Consider the following 20,055-nt stretch of genomic DNA (forward strand, 5'->3'; position numbering starts at 1 on the left):
TTGTAAAATAATGTTGAGCTTAAATTCCCCCATCTTATCTTAAGTTCGTCTTAAATAGCTTTAAAAAGAGATGCTGACAGCATCACACCAGTGCCAATTTGTGTTATGTTCCATTCAAAATACTTGACACAAACTGCCTTTGGCCCCCGCGAGGGAAGGGCGTGTTCCTCCTGGCCTTGTATATGGTACGCTCGCCCCCGAGAATCCGCGTTCAGCCCTGGGAGGGCCGGCGCTCCGCCGGTTAGGTGCGGCCCGCCGAATCCCGGGCCTCCTTCGCGCGCTACGCCGTGGTCCGCGGTCCGCGGTCCGGCGGGCGCCTTGGACCGCTGTTTGTTTGAAGTTGCCAACGCGCCATCGATCGCCGCTGGAAGTGTGGCCGGTGGGGGTAAGGGGGGTGGGGGTGGGGGCGCGTTACCTGCCCAGTCCGCCTGGACACGCGGCCGACCGAGAAGCCGACTCTACCTCCGCCTCCGTCCACCGTACACCTGCAGCCAACATGAAGGTGAGGGCAGCTCTGGCGTAAGGCTGAGAGTGCGGTAAATCGCCGGTGCACCTGCATTTCATGTACTAGCCCGTCTCGTGCTGCCGCTATAAGGCTGAAAAATAAGTTGGTACCAATCTTAAGTGCACGACGAAGGGCGTTAAGGAAGGAAATGCATGGAGTGTCTTCAAGTGTATCAAATTAGCCAATAAAGTTTACTTTGAAAACGTCTGTCATATCTTGTCACCATGCCTGTTTTCATCGTTTCACATGCATAATATGTTTTATGTGGTCCCACGTGACTAAAGGCGCAACCATGATATTACGAACATCTACGTGGCAACGAAATAGAAACGCTTCCATGCCAAAATCTAGCGGCTGTTTTGAAGGACTTGGGGGCCAACGATGGTTCTGTTCCTGTTCATTCCAATTTTCGTGCATTCAGTATTTGGTGCAAACTTAGGTTTGTCTCAAAAAACGCTGCCGAGAAGTGGGCCTGTGTGCACCATTCAACTTGGCTTGATAAACACGACGAACTGGTGTTTCCATTTATTTTTATTTTTACAAAATACAGCGCGTCACGCACAGATGATAAGCATCACGTTATTATGCAGACGAGACCGTGTCTCGGGAAAAAGCTGATTGATGATGCAGCCAAATCTACCAAAAATATGGACCCCGTAGTCTGACCAACCTGCAGATCAAGTTTAGGTCAGTCCAGTTGCTTTGGGCCTCGACCTCGAAAAAGCCAGCACTTGTGTCGGGGGGATGGGGGGGGGGGGGGTGAGCATCGCCTACGTCCTACCAGCCCAGCCAGATGCGGCATCTCGTGCGCACAGGCTATCAGGGGGTCGTGATCGCGATACGCATCGAGGCTCGGGTCAGTCAGCGCCAGCAGATCGATAAGAACGACATTGCCATGCCACAACACACTTCTTGCTTGCTGAAATACGTGGACGTTCCCGCGTCTAACGGGAAAGGAAGAGGGGAGAGCGACCAGGCCTACCTGCTGCCCAAGAAGATGACGGGCCGGATAACGGAAACAGTTGTGTATGTGTATATCTTTGGTTACGATAGAGAACCCCAGATAACAAGGCATGGGACTAGGCCAACCAACCAACAACTGTGCATTAAATGCGTTGCGAAGACCATTGCGGCGCCACATGATTCTTATTGTGCCATTTTTCGCCAGCCGCTCGTTCTTTGCACTGCAACATCTTTGTAAACTTCAGGTGTTAACATGGGTTCCGTGGGTGGCTAGTACTCTGTTCGCACCAGCATAACGGCAGTGCCTCAAAACTTCATGGCGCCGCGAAGCCAGGAAAATCTGCAGAAGTGGTACCATGACCCGTCCCAAGGAGTTGGGACCTTGTATTGTTGTATGCAGTTCGTACGGGTGGAAGCCGTTTGCATTGTACATGGAAAACAGGAGAGAACCATCTTTGCTTTCTTTTAAATAAGATGAGGCGAGCCATGTTTTTATGAACCCAACACGACAAACTGAGAAATTCGCCATTAAGACATGCTCACGCAGTGAATGTTAGTGCAGAGTTTTGGGTCGAACGCACCCTTCTCTACGGATAGTGTCTTAAATTTTCATGGCGGTACATTCCGACATTGGTGGATCTTCGCGTGGTAACCTTTTCCCAAAACTTCTGACATCATCGCAAGATGCGTGACTGTGTGGTCCGATGCATAACAACACATGAAATGGTCGTGGTCACCTACTGGGCCAACAGGAAAGGACGCGAAACCGGAGCCTGGTCTCAGGAAATGAGCATTGCTACCCTGCCATTTCCCACCCTTGTCTGTCTTTTCACGCTGTGACAACCCACCACCTATCCACAATACACCTTGTGTTTGGAAACGCAATGGTATGCCTGTCATGCGTGGCCTAAGCACTGGACGTCTCTTTAGTAGTGGGTGACAGCCTCTAGCAGCAGGTTCGCTTCCGCAAAAATATTGGAGACAATTGTCCATTCCTGATGGGAAAAGTCATGGGTGAATAGGCTGTGCCAAAGCAAACATGGTCACGAAACGCAGGTCGGTACAAACCTTTCGCCGCAGCCACCTTGTGAGCCTGTGCCGCAAGGAGAACGCATGTACACTAGGCCCAACCATCATCCTCTCTGACAGGCGGGAGTGCGCGGGGAGCTAACCTCCTGCACGCCTCACCCGCCACGTGCTGCTCGCAGGGCGGCACCATAAAGCCCGAGGGCGTCCTCAGCGAGCCAGACGCCGACAAGCTCGGCCGGCGGCTGCACAAGTCAATGAAGGGCGTCGGCACCGACGAACGTGTCATCATCGAGATCCTGACCAAGCACAGCGCCGCAGATCGCAAGACTATCGGCTCCTGCTACAAGATGAAGTTTGGACGGGTAAGATGCGACCTGACCGCTACAACGTGCAGTTCGGAAGGGTAAGATGTGACCTGAACGCTACAACGTTCAGTTCGGACGCGTAAAATGCGGTCTGGCCGCTACAAGGTTCAGTTCGGACGCGTAAAATGCGGTCTGGCCGCTACAAGGTTCAGTTCGGACGCGTTAAATGCGGTCTGGCCGCTACAAGGCTCAGCTCGGACGGGTGAAATGCGGTCTGGCCGCTACAAGGCTCAGCTCGGACGCGTAAAATGCGGTCTGGCCGCTACAAGGTTCAGTTCGGACGCGTAAAATGCGGTCTGGCCGCTACAAGGTTCCGTTCGGACCCGGAAAATGCGGTCTGGCTGCTACAATGCTCAGCTCGGACGTGTAAAATGCGGTCTGGCCGCTACAAGGTTCAGTTCGGACTCGTAAAATGCGGTCTGGCCGCTACAAGGTTCTGTTCGGACGCGTAAATTGCGGTCTGGCCGCTACAAGGCCCAGCCCGGACGCGTAAAATGCGTTCTGGCCGCTACAAGGTTCAGTTCGGACGCGTAAAATGCGGTCTGGCCGCTACGAGGTTCTGTTCAGACCCGTAAAATGCGGTCTGGCCGCTACAAGGTTCTGTTCAGACCCGTAAAATGCGGTCTGGCCGCTACAAGGCTCAGCTCGGACGCGTAAAATACGGTGTGGCCGCTACAAAGTTCAGTTCAGACGCGTAGAATGCGGTCTGGCCGCTACAAGATTCAGTTCGGACGCGTAAAATGCGGTCTGGCCGCTACAAGGCTCCGTTCGGACGCGCAAAGTGCGGTCTGGCCGCTACAAGGCTCAGTTTGGATGGGAAAGATGCGGCCTGGTCTCTGCAGCGTGGAAAGATCAGGTAGGGGATTTCTGGTGATAGGTATAATGGTGAAACGGTACGTTTAGTAGACGTGTAAGTTTTGTGGATGTAAGGTTGGGTTTGGCTGCATAGATTACCGATGGGGAACTACACAATGGTCAGAGACACCTTTCTATTCAGGGCCACCAGGCCATCGTCTAGCTAGAATGTCACGGGGCTGGTATAATAATTAGACAATTACAAGCTAAGAACTCCAATCAACCGCAGCGCTTTCCATGCAAACTTTCCACTACAAGTACCTCCTAACGTACTGAAATACACAATTGCATGAGCGTAGGTAATTTGACCTTGAATATTTGACTGTGCATGTCCAGAAATGCAGATTAATGCAACTGAAATCGCCTTTAATCGGCTTGAAAACTTTTTATCGGCTGAAATTGTATTGAAAATTGTATTTATATTGAAAAATTTAATCGGCTACACCCACAACCTCAGGGCACGTAAGCGCAGCGTGACGGTCGAAAGACAGGCAGCTTGTCCAGCCTACTGACGCGGTTCCAGGCACAAGTCATACGTTTACGATGGGGCCACTGTACGCATGTATACATTGGAGAGGCAAGGGCCCGAAATTCATGCGAAGGTATGCGTTCCACCGGCATTTCTGGTTTCAGTAGCTCTCGATCCCTGATGCCTTCGGCACGAAGGCCAATGAATTTGAGCGTCTTCCATTCTAGCTTGCCGCATGCGAACTCTGGGCTGCTGCAGTTTTGACCTCGCCACCGTGCCGACAGGATCTGAATGCGGTTCTGACCTCGCCACCGTGCCTAAAGGATCTGAATGCAGTTTTGACCTCGCAACCGTGCAGACAGAATCTGAATGCAGTTCTGACCTCGCCACCGTGCTGACAGGATTTGAACGTAGTTTTGACCTTGCCACCGTGCCGACAGGACCTGAAGGCTGACCTGAAGGCGGAGCTTGGAGGCAACTTCGAGTCAGCCGTGCTGGCGCTGTGCGAGTGGGACAACCATTACCTGGCGCAGTGGTGCCGAAAGGCCATTCGGGGCCTCGGCACCGACGAAAGCACGCTCATCGAAATTCTCTGCGGCTGCAAGCGGGATATGGTGGCGCAGGTGGACGCCGCCTACAAATACCGTGAGTAAGCCAGGGGTGATCGAGGGGTCTGCAAGCGCCTGAGTGGGTCAGGTGCCGCCGATGGGTCTACAAGCACCGGGAGTGTGGAAGGGGACATATATATAGGTCTACACGTCCGGTGAGTGGGTCAAGGGACTGCGGAGGGCCTGTATCGGGAGGAGCAAGGGGCTAGTCGGCTAGAGACCGTCGAGGCGTCTACAGGTGCGTTCTGTGGGCCAAGGGACATCGAGGAGTATCCAAGCGCCGTGAGCGAGTGAGGGGCCGTGGAAGGGTCGCAAGCATCGGGAGTGGGGCGGGACGGGTGGTGGTAGTGATGGATGGGGGAGGGGGCAGAAGCCGACTTTTGCGACGCGGCCGGTTGTTAGATCGCGAGGAAGGAGTGCAAACGACCACCACCCGGAGGCTTCCGTTCACGTCTCTGTGGTGCTGGTATGACGTCATGACATTGGGTGCAGCAGTTAGACTTCAGTTTATGGCGAGCATTCGTGTGCACGCCGCATTTCTGAAAGCAAGGTACTGATTTCTCCGATTCAGACTGAAGTCGTTACTCCTGGATTTCGCGATCCAGAAACGCCCATGTTGGTCCTATTAACGTCGCTGATGACATCACAGATCAGAAAGCACAACAAATATACACATAAGCGATGACGTTCAACATATGTGCAAAGGTGCGTTGAAGTGCGAGGAATTGCCAGTTTGCTTCTCTAATACCTGGCTAGGCTGCACAAATCGCGCTCATGCGAAGATAGAATAAACTAATGACAGTCGAGTACTTGTAAAGGTCAAATATCGATCCATAAACCAATATCTAGTGCTACACACGTCTGGGGATTGCAGCTGGACGACAGTATCAAACTTTTGAAATAATTTCAAAATGTGTATCCGAGTAATGGCTTGCGTCATTGTTGGGCGCAGCCTAGTGGTAGAAAACGTTAAGCAGCATTTCCAGAAATTGGCCACAAATTGTCTTTCTAAAGGGTAGCCCAATGACACTAACCAAGCCGGCGATAATTTCAACATATGTAGGGTGCGCAACATAATCCCAAGTTGACCAAGAGTGACTGCAAACGTAAGGACATGCGAGGGAGCCCCTGCAGTGTTTCAATTCCGACAGAATCATCGTAAAGATCACACAAAGTCCAATCTGTGCCTTGTTGTTGTAATTCACTGCAGCCTTAGCAAAAAGGCAAGACACATGATCCATTAGCAGTGTTCTGGCATGAGCCTGGGGGAACGTGGCTATAAGGCTGTCAACCTCAGGCAATACGCCTACACCGAACACCGGCCACTGCGTTCTGCAGCAATGATTGCGTTATAAAGAATTCGTTACACCGTTGTATTTTAGAAGCAGACAGCTGCGAGACCGTAACATGTTGTGGTGTCTAGCCTCGTTTGAAACAAACCGTGGTTGACCCCGCCGCAGTGTTTGACCGTTAAAGTGAACCCACCGCAGTGTTTGACCGCAGACGTGACCTCGCCGGTTTGTTTGACCGTTGACGTGACCACGCCTGTGTGTTTGACGGCAGACGTGACCCCACCGGTGTGTTTGACCGCAGACGTGACTCTACTGCGGTGTTTGACCGCAAACGTGACCTCGCCGGAGTGTTTGACCGCAGACGTGACCCCGCCATGGCATTTGACCGCAGACGTGACCCGTCGCAGTGTTTGACCGCAGACGTGACCCCGTCGCAGTGTTTGACCGCAGACGTGAAATCGCCGGAGTGTTTGACCGCTGGCGTGACTCCACCGCGGTGTTTGACCTGTGACGCAGCCCCGCCGCAGCGTTTGACCACTAGCATGGCTCCACCACAGAGTTTCGCCGCTCGCTGGAGGAAGACATCGAGTCGGAGATGGGTGGCGACGTCAAGCGCCTGATGGTTGCGCTGCTGCAGGACGGCAGGGAAAACGACGACGTCGGCGTCAGCCCGCAGCGCACCAAGGATCTGGCCCAGGTCAGTGTTCGGCAGAGACCGGCAGCACATGTACTGCATGGGCTCAGGCCGATCCTCGAAGTGCTATTACTGGTGAGCAAGCTTTGCACCATGAATGCATTCGATTGATGGCGAAACTAACCAGGATTAGGACCTAACCAGGATTACCTCCAACTTCACTTGCCGCACTCCAACACTGCGTTGCCCGACACAACTTGAAAGATGCATGCGATCAACCTTGCAGCTGCTGAACATATAGGATCGCAGCCTACCTGCGTGACATGCCACCTCACAGTCGCATGCAAATATTCCTGTATTTGACTGACTGACTGACTGACTGACTAACGACTGGCATGGTACCACAGTCGGCTGACATATATCGGTCGTGTTTACAGGAGCTGTATGAGGCAGGAGAAGGCATGAATGGCGGGACAGACGAGGAGACGTTTATCCGGATCTTCTGCACAACGAACTACCCCCAGCTCAAGAAAACGTTCGAGGAGTACAACAAGTTTGCGGATAATTCGATAGAAAATGCCATCGAGAAGGAGTTTTCAGGAGCCCTGAAGGATGCTCTTGTGGCTGTAGGTGAGGAGTGCCGATGCATAACACGTGCGTTTTCACCAAAACTGTTATGTCATAATGGTTCATAATGGTAAGCCTGGCAACACTACACACGTAGTCACAAACAAAATTTGCACTGCATGCCTTCGTGAAAACTGCTGTTCGTGGAAAGTTTGGGGATATGGGAAAGCCATCGGTAGAAGTTGAACATAAATTTCGTTTAATGTCCCAGCGGCTGTCACACAATACATTCTGTTTGCATCAACGAAAGCAGTGGTGAACCTGTGTGTGCAGCTTCATAAATTTCTCAAATTACTTAGAACTAGCAGACTCAAAGATCTAAAACGATTAGATGCCAGATAAATAGGACAGGGAAGGAACAGACCATTATCGCTTGTGCCGAGAAGTCCACTGGTACCGGGTGGTTCAATTCACGAAACCAGGATTCTAGGAACCAGGAATCCTAACCAGGATTACCTCCAGCTTCACTTGCCGCACTCCGTTCTCCAGCGCACTGCTCACTGTTGAAGATGTCTATCGAAGAGAGCATTGGAGGCCCAATGACACGGCGAGTCCCCAGCGAAAGTGCTTTATCGCAACACGCACACAACGCCACGTAAAGAATCGCTGGTCGCACTCATCGCCGCCATCTTATCGCTTTGATCTCGCCGATAATTACTCCGCTACTCCGTTCTACCCGATTCGTATCGAGGAATGCACGTGCACGCTTAGGCCAGCGTCACATCAGGGCGCGCACCGAGCTTAGAGCGACGCTTCCCGTATTCGAGGCCTACGACGTGCCGCCTAGTCACGTGACATTTACGTCGCCACCCGCCCCGGCCAAACCCGCCCAGGGCACGCCAAGGTCAAGAAAGGTCACCGTACAACTGCGCACACGAGGAACTCGGGAGGGTGGGCGTGTGTGTGTGTGTGTGTGTGTGTGTGGTGCGTGCTGTGTGGTGCGTGTGTGTGTGTGTGTGTGTGTGTGTGTGTGCTGTGTGTGGCGTGCGTGCGTGCGTGTGTGCGTGGTTGTGTGTGTGTGTGTGTGTGTGTGTGTGTGTTGTGTGTGTGTGTGTGTGTTTGGTGTTGTGTTTGTGTTTGTGTGTGTGTGTGTGTGTGTCTGCATGCTTGTGTAGGTGCGTTTATGTGTGTTTATATTTTTGTGCGAGTGTGTGGATGCGTGTTTGTATGGTTGTGTAGGAGTGTGCATGTGTGTTTGTATGTTTGTGTAGGTGTGCACACGCGTGTTTGTGTACGTGCGGGTTTGAAAATAATTGGACTGCCATGTACTTCTCATTTCACTAACTATGGCTTCCGCATTACCATGCGTTGTGCTGTGTCTGTTTCAGTGCTGTGCGTCAAAGATCAGAACAATTACTTTGCTAAGGTGCTACACGATGCGATGAAAGGTGCCGGCACTGACGACGACACACTCATCCGCATATTGGTCACACGATCAGAGGTTAGTGAGTGGTTGGGAAGAGGTTACAGTCCGTGAATGTCTTACGAGGTCACAGGACTGGTCCTACCATACGAAACCAGGGGTTTGCGGTTTGCCTCGGATGATAGATACTAAGAAATAGTCAATAACGTCAGCGGATATATTGCGGGGCCGTGTCCGTGACGCGTGAATGAGGTCAACGTCCCATAGCCAACGAACAGTACACTGTATCTCCCGAATTGATTGATATGGTTCACTCGAGGTAACAGACGTTATTGGTCAGCGCTAGGTTACGTCTATCAATAAGTTCACGGATTGATACTGCAATGGATTTGAAGGCCACTGGTTAGCACAATTCCGCAAGTCTTCAATAACGGGAGCAGGGCGCTGGTCATTGAGATGCTATCTACTTACCAAATGTCACGTGACATGGAAACTAGACCTCAAAGGCAGGACATCTTAAATGAGGGATTTTGTTCGTTAGTTCGTAATGCATTCTAGCCATATGCTCCAGCTGAGTTCGCTTAAAACTCGACCCGCCCCCGCGTGCTCTCGAAACTGAAAGTGCATTCTTGGTTCTCATGCAATGTTATGACAACTATGTCCTCAGATCGACTTGGAGGACATAAAGGAGGCCTTCAAGAAGGCCTACAAGAAGACGCTGGCCGAGGCGGTCACGTCAGAGACATCCAGGGACTACCAGAAGATACTGCTGGCCATCATCAAGTAATGAGCGCACCTGAAGTGCTGCTCTCTGGAAGCGGTCAGCTGAGGAACTGCGCAATCGCAGCCAATCGGTCTGTGCTGTGAACAGGTGTTATCTGTGACCCCGGCCGTGCGTGTTACGCTGCCCCTGACTCCAAGAACGAGGCATGTACTGCATTTGATTGTTTGAAAATTGATTTGAACCTTACTGATGAGACCTTTCACGTAGGCGGTGTGGCGGGATGCGGCAGCACCGCCCTGTGTGTGGCGTGTGCGGGATCGGCCGCTGCTCCGTCCGCGTTCCAGCGAAGGGAGCACCGGCACACATCAGTAGCCAGCCGGTGCCATCCAGCCTATTGCTGTGGAAGCTCCAGCCTTTTGCTGCAAAGCCATCCGTAAACCAGAGCAAATCATGCGATGATATCGGGCTATAACCAGTGCCAGGATTCTGACAAGTCCTTGACATTCTTAGGGATCTGCAATAACTCTGGACAGCGTGGAGACGTGCGCAATGAATGCTGCCTCTTGTCACACATCTCGTGTTACACCACACTATGCATAGACTTTGTGTGCCACAAGTGTTGCGATTTAATTCCCGCCTGGTGCGAAACGTGTTGCGTGCAGTGAATTGCAATACATTTCCTATAATTTGACCGTCTCTGGACCATGCTGCTTTGTCTGCGCGCACGTACCATCGGAAGCAGCCATTCGTACGCTTAGTTACAGGAACGCTTGGTGCTTATAAGAAATGTCGTGGCAGTGGGTTTAATCACCTGTAGGCAATGTGCACAAGCATTGTCTGAGGTGAAAATCGAAACCCACGAGCTTAAGTCATTGGAGGTAACTATAAACTGGAACAAATCTTGACATCGTAATTTTTGCGCACAAAAAGTCCCGTCGCATCACGCAGAACACTATCAGGTTTGGACGGATATGTAGACTCCTTTTTGCGTCACCTGAACTCACTCTGTCAGCCACCGTGCGTACGTTTTGATTGACATCTCCATTCAGCCTTTGGCAGTCATCTGCTAGAACGGCTTCGTTTTCAGACGCATTCAGTGGATCGGATGGCATGCGTTACTAGCTGTTTATCTCTCGTCGAACAAGCGGAACTTCAATATACAAAAAGTCATTGACTGAGGCGCGGCTGGCCGATTATCCTCTCTTTTAAGACAGTCCAGCTCTTCCTGCATTGTCTGGCCATAGCTTCACGTTGCCCGATCTGATTAGAAAGTTGACCTTTCCTGTTAGTAGCTGTAAGATATTAACTTTTTCAGCTGGGCATGCATTTGTTGACGTAAGAGCTCCGGTGTGTGTATCTCTTTTGGTGAATGACTAGATTGTCACATCTCTTTCTGTGCATACCAGCCCAAAATTTTCGGGGTACAAATTTGACTTAACACGTGCTCAGGTGAGGGTGGGGGGTCAAATTGACCCCCCCCTCCGAAGGTTTTTCCCGAATGGTTTCCGAACGACGCGGAGTGGCTGTGCCAAACTTTGCATAGCTATATGAAATTGAATAGCGGATCGTTTGACATCAAAAATTTAGATGTATATTGTAGCGTCGCTGACCTATGGCAGGTCAAATTCAGGCCATGGTTTTAGCGAAGGCAATTTCTAGGGAATCGTCCAATCTGATACAATAACGGAGTGTTTGACGAGGCCATACATCTCTGAGATGCTTTCTTAGGCCCCACAAATATTGAATGAGCAAATTACATTTCCCTAAGGTTAGGTGTGAAGGTCAGACCAAGGTCAAAACCAACCTTTGTATTACTCTAAGGCTTGCTTGCTGTATGAGATAGTTTGTGGTGTTCATTTCGAATTTATTGACAGCGGGAACCGCATTAGACATCTTCTATTGACTTCTTACAGGTCAGAACAGGTCATGGACCTAAGATGACCCGGGTCGACATGCCTAGCGTAATCATTGTCGCTTATTTAGATGCGAAACTCAGGGCAGTCTTGTATGATTATGGTCGCCAGGACCTTTAAAAGCTCAAACACGATCACTTATCTCAAATGGGTTTACGACCTTTTGCTCAGAAACAGTTGCCTAGGTTTTGGGGACACTTTAGAGACCAATCTGTAAATTTACCTTGTTTGACCTTATTTTTTACCTTAAGGTCATGACCTGTAAAGCTCAAACTTTGACCAAAGTGAGTTCACGTACAGGTCAAGACACACTAAATTTGGTGCCTCTAGCTTTCTTAGTTCCCGAGATCTCAAGTGGGGTCAAATTGACCCCCCCCCCCGAGCAAAGGGTATCTAGCCGGCCACCCGGGCGCGTGTTAAGCGTTGTGTTTTTGATATTCAGCCCTTCATAAAAGGTCGTGTTTAGACATCAAGGTGGTGTCTGAACCAACATTTTTTAATGGTCACTGCGCCCGTGGTGTTTACACCATTTTATTGGAACTAAGGCGGTTGAGATTAGAATGTGTATGAATGCCACGTATCTTAATAAATTTGAGAGAGATGATTGTAGGCAGTTCCAAAGAAGGTAAAAAGTGATGAGCATCAGTTCTTTTTGTTCTTTGTGTCTATGCTGAGGAATATAGGCGTAAATAGCAAACCATTTCGTTTGATTCCATATTCATAGCTTTTGTTCTCCTAGGAACTGTGCGTGATGTTTTACGAATTATATGTATACATTTATACATATACTTTCATATATGCATGCACATATATGCTGTCATATATATATATATATATATATATATATATATATATATATATATATGTATAAAATGCAAGCACATATGACAAACCCCCATATGTTGTGCAAGGGCAGATCTAGGTAAACGAGGCACCATTAGCGCTAATTTTCTTTGTCAAACCGCCATTTGGTGAACTATAAACTCACGTTGTAACACGCGCCCGGTTGGCCGGCTCGATGCCCCTCGCTTGGGTGGGGGGTCAGTTTGAGACCCCCCCCCCGCTGAGATCTCGGGAACTAAGAAAGCTAGTGACACCAAATTTAGAGTGTGTTGACCTGTACGTGAACTCACTTAGGTCAAAGTTTTAGGTTGCTAGGTCATGACCTTCGGGTCAAAGAAGGTCGGATAACAACAGACAAAGGTCAAGCTCCAGGTTGGTCTCCAAGCGCCCCCAGAACCTAGATAGCCGTTTCTAAGTAAAAGGTCACATGCTCATTCAAGGTCAGTAACCTTGCTTGATCTTTTGAAGGCCGAGGCGACCAAAATCTTGCAAGTTTGCTTTGAGCTTTGCATTTGACTAAGCGACAAAGATTACCCTAGAGTGTATGTTCCTAAAAAAAATGTTGACCTGGGTCGTTTTAGGTCAATGACCTATTCTGATTTCTAAGAAGTCTATGGAAGATGGATAATGCGGTTCCTGCTATCAATGAATTCAAAACGAGCACCAGAAGCTGTCCCGTACAGCAAGCCCCAGAGTGGCAAAACAAAATGGCTTTGACCTTGGTGCAAACCTTTATACCTGACCTTAGGTCAATCTAATTTGCTTATTCAACTGTTGTGTTGCCTAAGAAAGCATCTCAGAGATGTATGGCTTCGTCTAACACTCCGTTGTTAGATCAGATTGAAGGACTCCCTAGAAATTGCCTTGGCTGAAACCGTGGCCTGTGTTTGACCTGCCATAGGTCAGTGACCTTACTAGGTACACCTACATTTTGATGCAAAACGATCCGCTTATTCAATTGTCTACACAGCTATGCAAAATTTGGCGCGGCTACGCCGCGCCATTCGCAAACCATTCTGGAAAACCCTTCGGGGGGGAGACAATTTGACCCTCCCACCCGAGCGCATGCTAACAGTCCACTGGTTCACGTTGCATGTTTTTTCATGCACCTACACTTCTTAATCTCACATCCAGGAAACATAATGCTCCAGACGATGACGCACGCAGATCAAATGCACAGAAGAGCTATTGTATGTTACATCTGGAGATGGAGTAAGTAAAAAGCCCGGTTAAGTTTGCAACACGCATTATATTACTGTGCATGCACAACATGATGTATGCATACATGTGCATTAGTATGTATTATAGTCTAACTTGACCTCTTAATCCTGCTGGAGTATACCGCATGCCTTTTTTCATTTGGCCCCAGGCAACGCAGATACACCAACCCCATAACGATGGGCTAAAGCCTGTCACAATGGAAGCATTATCGAAACGTTCAACATGTACTGTAGGTAGGTGTAAAAACAAAACTAATAAAATCACTACTAAAATCTAAGCTTTACACGCCTGTGATTGCCACTTTGCATCATCTGACTGCGTTTCAGCTGAAATATTCTGTGCGTCACCAGTGTTCATGATGGATGTGACTGAAAAATATGCGATACTTAGCTTACTGTGACTGAAAAATATGCGACACTTAGCTTACTCCAGCACTGTAACATCTATATCAATTGCAGGAAAAATCACCAAATTTCAAAGCGCTTTGGCAAGCAGCCGCGGAGAAGCTAATCAAAATTTCTCCCAGGCACGGAATTTCCCCCAGCAAGGAAGAAAGTTGCTAACACTGCTGACGCAACGCGTAGAGCATAGCAGCGAAGCTTGCTTGATGGCCTACAAGCGATCAAAGAAGACCAGATGAGAGCTACATGTGGCTGTGAGGGCTGTTATGTATGTGGGTTGCCCATTGACATAAAGCCGTGGAAGCTGTATATCTTTGAGTACAACTAGCCGATGTTACAAGTTACGAGACTCAGGCGTGCCTTTAAACAAGACCACCAAAGCCAGAAAGACTTCAGGAACCCAACTGACACCATGTGACTGAATGATTACATTATAGTATCAATTACTGAATGGCTATTCGATGTAAATGACGCCACACACACACACACACACACACACACACACACACACACACACACACACACACACACACACACACACACAACACACACACACACACACACACACACACACACACACACACACACACACACACACACACACACACACACACACGCATGTATATATATATATATATATATATATATATATATATATATATGAATATAGATATAAACATATGTACATATAAATATATACAGTTATGTGCGTGTGTGTGTGCGTGTATGTGTGTATGTGTGTGCGTGCGCCTGTTTATGCGTATGCGGCTGGGGGTCCGCGGTCCGCAGTCCGGCGCACGCCTTGGACCGCTGTTTGTTTGAAGTTGCCAACGCGCCATCGATCGCCGCTGGAAGCGTTGCCGTTGGGGGGGGGGGGGGGGGGGGGTGGAGAGTGGGGAGCGTCACCTGATCAGTCCACCTGGACACACGGCCGGCCGAGGAGCCGGCTCGACCTCCGTCTTTGTCCTCCGCACACATACAGCCAACATGAAGGTGAGATCAACTCTGGAGTAGGCTGAAAGTGCGATAACTTACCGGTTTACCTGTATTTCATGTACTAGCCTGCCTCATGCTATCGCTATAACACAGATGAATATGCTGACACCAAATCTAAAATGCACGAAGAAAGTGGATAAAGGGGCGAGGCGCGTTTCTTCGAGAACGTCTTGCATGTTTCGTCACCATGTATGTCTCCGTCGTTTCACGTGCGCAGACTTTTGACGTGATCCCACGTGACCAAAGGCGCAACCATTATATTACGAAGTGGTACATGGCCACGAAATAAAAACGCCTCTGTTGGAGAATTTGACGGCCATTTTGAAACAATTAGTGACCCGTGACGGTTCTGCTTCTGCTCATTCCGCTTCTTGTGCATTTAATATTTCGTACCAACTCAGGTTTCTGTCTAATAATGCTGCCGAGAAGTGGGCCTGTCTGCTCCAGTCACCTTCGCTTGATGAACAGGACGAACATGTGTTTTCATCTTTCTTTTTCACAAAGTACAGCGCGTTACGCACAGATGATAAGTATCACGTTAGCATGCAGACGAGGCCGTATTTGGGGAATGAGATTGCTAATGCAACAAAGCTTACTTAAAATAAAGGTCTCGTAATCTGACCATTATGTAGGTCAAGTTCAGGTCAGTCCAGTTGCGTCGGGCCTCGACCAAAGAGTCAGCACATACGTCGAAGGGGGGGGGGGCTTATCGTCGCCTGCCTCTTACCAGCCCAGCCAGGTGCGGTGCCTCGTGCGCACAGGCCATTAGGGGGTCGTGGTGGCGACATGCATTGATGTTCGGATCAATCAGTGCCAGTAGATCGATAAGAACAGCGTTGCTACGTCACAACAGGATTCCTGCTAGTCGCAATGCGTGGATGTTCCTGCATATGGGAGGGAAGTAAAATGGGAAAACGCCCAGGCCTGCCTGCTGCCGAAGAAGACGGCAGGCCAGATAAAGAGCAAAGTTGTATATGTGTATATCTTCCGTTACGATGGAGACCCCAGATAGCAACACATTGGGAAAAGGCCAAACAAGCGACAATCTCAAATAAAAAACGTTGCTAAGACCGCTGCAGCGCCACATGATCCGTACTGTGCCATTTGTTCGCCAGCCTTCTCATTCTTTACACTGCAACATCTCCGTAAATGTTCTCATGTTAACATGGGTCCTGTGTGTGATTTGTATTCTATTGGCACTAGCATAACGACAGTGGCTTACGTCAAAATTGTATGGCGCTACAAAGTCAACAAAATTTGCAGAGAAGATAAGACAGTGGTAACTGCCTTATTCCCCGGAGATGAACCAGGAGAATGGAGATACAGATGTGATGATATTTTGACGACATGCCTTTATCGAAACAATACAGAAATCCCTTTTGCTATCATTCGAACAGGGCATGTTGCCGAAATATCAACGCATCCATATCTCCATTTTCTTGGTTTTTCTCAGACGGACAATGCAATTCGCTGCTGTCTTAATTAAGCAAATAATGTTCCTCGCAAATGCACTTAACAACTTACGTAAAATTTGCAGAAGTGACAAGATGGCAGCATGGCAGCATGACAGCCGTCACTAGGAGTCTGAAGCTTGTCTTGTTGCATGCAGTTTGTATGAAGGGAAGATGTTTTATTGTGATTGGGAAGTAGGACAGAACCATCTTCGCACAGTTTTAGAGAAGATGAGTTGAGCAATTATTTTATGACTTCGACACGGCAGGCTAAAAAATGCACCATTAAGACATGCTCGTGCAGGGAATGATGTGCAATGCTTTGGGTGGAACACATCCCATCTCCACGAATAGCGCGTTGAATTCTCTTGGGAGTGAATTCCGCCAGCGTATCTATCTTCGGGTCGCAGCCTTTTCTCAAAATCCCTGACATCATCACAAGATGGGTGGCTGTGTGGTCCGATCCAGAACAACACATGAAATGGTCATGGTGACCTGCTGGCCAACAGAGAAGGACGCAAAACCGGAGCCTACTCCCAGGAAATAAGCAGTGTTACCCTGTTATTTCCCAACCCTTTCCGTCTTTCTACATTGTAATAACCCACCTACCAGTCTACAATACACATTGCGTTTCAAAATGCAGCGTTCTGTCTGCCATATCTTGTTCATGGGCGTCTCTTTAGTAGTGGGTAATCGTCCTGTAGCAGCAGATTTGTTTCCGCCAAAATATTGGAGACAATTATCTATTCCTAACGGGGAAGGCTATGGGTGAATAAGCAGTGTCGAAGGCAAACATCACCACGAAACAGAGGTCTGTACAAAACCTTCGGCGCAACCGCCTTGCAAACCTGTGCCGCAGCGAGAACGCACGCGCACCTCGGCCTAAGGGGCAGCTAACCCCTGCACGCCTCACCCACTGTGTCCTCTTCGCAGGGCGGCACCATTAAGTCGACGGGCGGCCTCAGCGACTCAGACGCCGACAAGCTCGGCCGGCGACTGCGCAAGTCGATGAACGGCATCGGCACCGACGAACGAGTCATCATCGAGATCCTGACCAAGCACGGCTGCGAGGATCGCGAAACCATCGCCGACCGCTACAAAAAAGCAGTTCGGACGGGTAAGATGCGGCCTGGTCTCCGCAGCGTGGATAGATCGGGTAGGTTATGTCTGGTGATAGGTTATAGGGGGACACCGCACATACAGTGCACGTGTAAATCTTGTGCAGATAAGGTCGGGCCTGGTCGCATAAATTGCCGATCGGCTTCCGTAACGTCCAGCCTTTATGTATTGTGGCTCAACATGGAAGAAAACCGGGTATGCTATGGGTAGTCTCACGGTCGGATACGTGATGGTTAGGGACATCTTTTCATTCGGAGACACAAGGACATCGTCAAGCTAGAAGGCCACGGGCTCATATAAATTAGATAGAACAAGCTAAAAACTCCAATCAACCGCAGCGACTTCCAACGTGCTTTTGACTGCAAATACCTCATTGCCCAGTGAAATACCCAGTCGTATGAGCAAAGGCAAGGCCCTGAATCTTTGGCTTCGCATGGCCAGAAATTCACATTAACTCAACGCAGAAATGCAACGCAGTGCAGAAATGCAACCGTGCAACGCAGAAATGCAATACATCCAGAAATGCACATTAAATCAACTGAAATCGACCTGAAATACCGCGACACTTCCAACCTCAGGGCACGCGAGCGCAGTGTAACAGTCGAAAGAAGGTCAGGTTGTTTAGCCAACTGAGGGTGCTTCCAGGCATCAGTCATACACCACATTTACCATGAGGCCACCACGTGCATGTATTTTAGTTGAGAGGATATGGGACTGAAGTTCATCTGACGGCATGCGTTTTGCCGGCATTTCTGGCTTCAGTAGCTCTCGATCCCTGATGCCGTCGGTGCTAAGACCAGTGAATCTGAGTGCCATCCATCCTAGCTTGCCGCATGCGAACCTCTGGGCTGCTGCAGTTCTGACCTCGCCACCGTGCCTAAAGGATTTAATGCAGTTCTGACCTCGCCACCGTGCTTACAGGATCTGGATGCAGTTTTGACCTCGCCGCCGTGCCGACAGGATTTGAATGCAGTTCTAACCTCACCACCGTGCCTAAAGGATCTGAATGCAGCTTTGACCTTGCCACCATGCCGTCAGGACCTGAAAGATGACTGAAGGCGGAGCTTGGAGGCAACTTCGAGTCGGCCGTGCTGGCGCTGTGCGAGCAGAACAGCCATCATTACCTGGCGCAGTGGTGCCGGAAGGCCATTCGGGGCCTCGGCACCGACGGAAAAACACGCTCATCGAAATTATCTGCGGTTGCAAGCGGGATATGGTGGCACAGGTGGACGCCGCCTACAAATACCGTAAGCAAGCCAGGGTCAATCGGGTCTGCAAGCGCCTGAGTGGGTCAGGTGCCGCCGATGGGCCTACAAGCACCGTGAGTTAGGTAGGGGCGGGTGGTGGGGGTATCGGTGGGGGTTGGCGAAAACCGGCTTCTCCCACGCGGCCGGTTGCTTTGACGGCGAGGAAGGAGTTCAAGCGACCACCACCCGGAGACTTCAGTCCACGTCTCTGCGGTGCTAGCATGATATCGTGGCATTGGGTGAAGCAGTTACTCACATCCTATCTTATGGCGAGCATTCGTGTCCACGCTGCATTTCTGAAAGCAGTGACCGATTTCTCCGATTCAGGATGAAATCATTACTCCTGAATTTCGCGATCCACAAACGTTCATGTTGTTCCCCTTAAGGTCATTGATAACATTACGGGATAGGTAAAACAACAAATAGACCACACCAACAACCACATACAACATGTATGCAAAGGCAGGTTAAAGTCCGAGGAGTTGCCAGTTTGCTTCTGCAACGTCCGGCTAGGCTGCACAAATCACGTTCAAATTTGAGCACTTGTAGTTCTGAGAGAGGGAGCACTTCCAGTACTTCAGATTTCACAACATTATCGTTAAGATTACACGAAGGTCCGATCTGCCTCTCGTTATTATCATTCAAGGTAGCCTCAGCAAAGAAGCAGGACATATGATTACCTGCCATGTTCTCTCACGAGGCTGCGGGGACCTGGGTCTAAGGCTGTGGAACTTCAGGCAACATGCCTGCAACCAACGCAGGCCACTGTATTCTGTGGCGATGTTTGTGGTGTAACTTCGTTACACGGTTCTATTTCAGAGAGCAGATAGCTGCAGGAGCGTAGCACTCTTGAGCCGTTGGGGCTCGTTTGAAAAAAAAACCGTGGATGACTCCGCAGCAGTGTTTGATGACCGCTGGCGTGACTCCGGCGCAGTGTTTGAACCGTTGATAGTGACTCCGCCACAGTGTTTGGACTATTGATATGACACCGCCACAGTGTTTGACCATTGACCATTCCTCCACAGTGTTTGACAGTTGATATGACTCCGCCACAGTGTTTGTGAGACCGTTAACATAACTCCGCCACAGGGTTTGACCGTTGATATGACTCCGCCGCAGTGTTTGGCCGCTGGCGTGACCCCGCCGCAGTGTTTGACCGCAGACTTGACCTCGCCGGAGTGTTTGACCACAGGCGTGACCCCGCCACGGTATTCGACCGCAGACGTGACCTCGCCGGAGTGTTTGACCGCAGACGTGACCCCACCGGTGTGTGACCGCAGACGTGACCCCGCCATGGTATTTGACCACAGACGTGACCCCGCCACAGTATTTGACCGCAGACGTGACCCCGCCACAGTGTTTGACCGCAGACATGACCCCGCCGGTGTGTGTGACCGCAGACGTGACTCCACCGCGTGTTTGACCTGTGA

The 20,055-nt window shown here is 49.9% G+C and overlaps 1 protein-coding gene across 1 annotated transcript; it reads left to right on the forward strand.

The window, feature by feature from the left end:
* Positions 1-436: 436 nt before the first annotated feature.
* Positions 437-10,123, forward strand: LOC119096984 (annexin A13). Its single transcript, XM_037219985.1, has 7 exons — positions 437-502; positions 2,677-2,859; positions 4,627-4,831; positions 6,644-6,783; positions 7,158-7,350; positions 8,676-8,788; positions 9,378-10,123. The coding sequence occupies exons 1-7, from the start codon at positions 497-499 to the stop codon at positions 9,495-9,497; spliced, it is 960 nt and encodes a 319-aa protein (XP_037075880.1). The 5' UTR covers positions 437-496; the 3' UTR covers positions 9,498-10,123.
* Positions 10,124-20,055: the final 9,932 nt, after the last annotated feature.

The sequence above is a fragment of the Pollicipes pollicipes genome, unplaced genomic scaffold (genome assembly GCF_011947565.3).
Source record: "Pollicipes pollicipes isolate AB1234 unplaced genomic scaffold, Ppol_2.1 Scaffold_4295;HRSCAF=5057_pilon_pilon_pilon, whole genome shotgun sequence".
In the NCBI taxonomy this organism is placed as follows: Eukaryota; Metazoa; Arthropoda; class Thecostraca; order Pollicipedomorpha; family Pollicipedidae; genus Pollicipes; species Pollicipes pollicipes.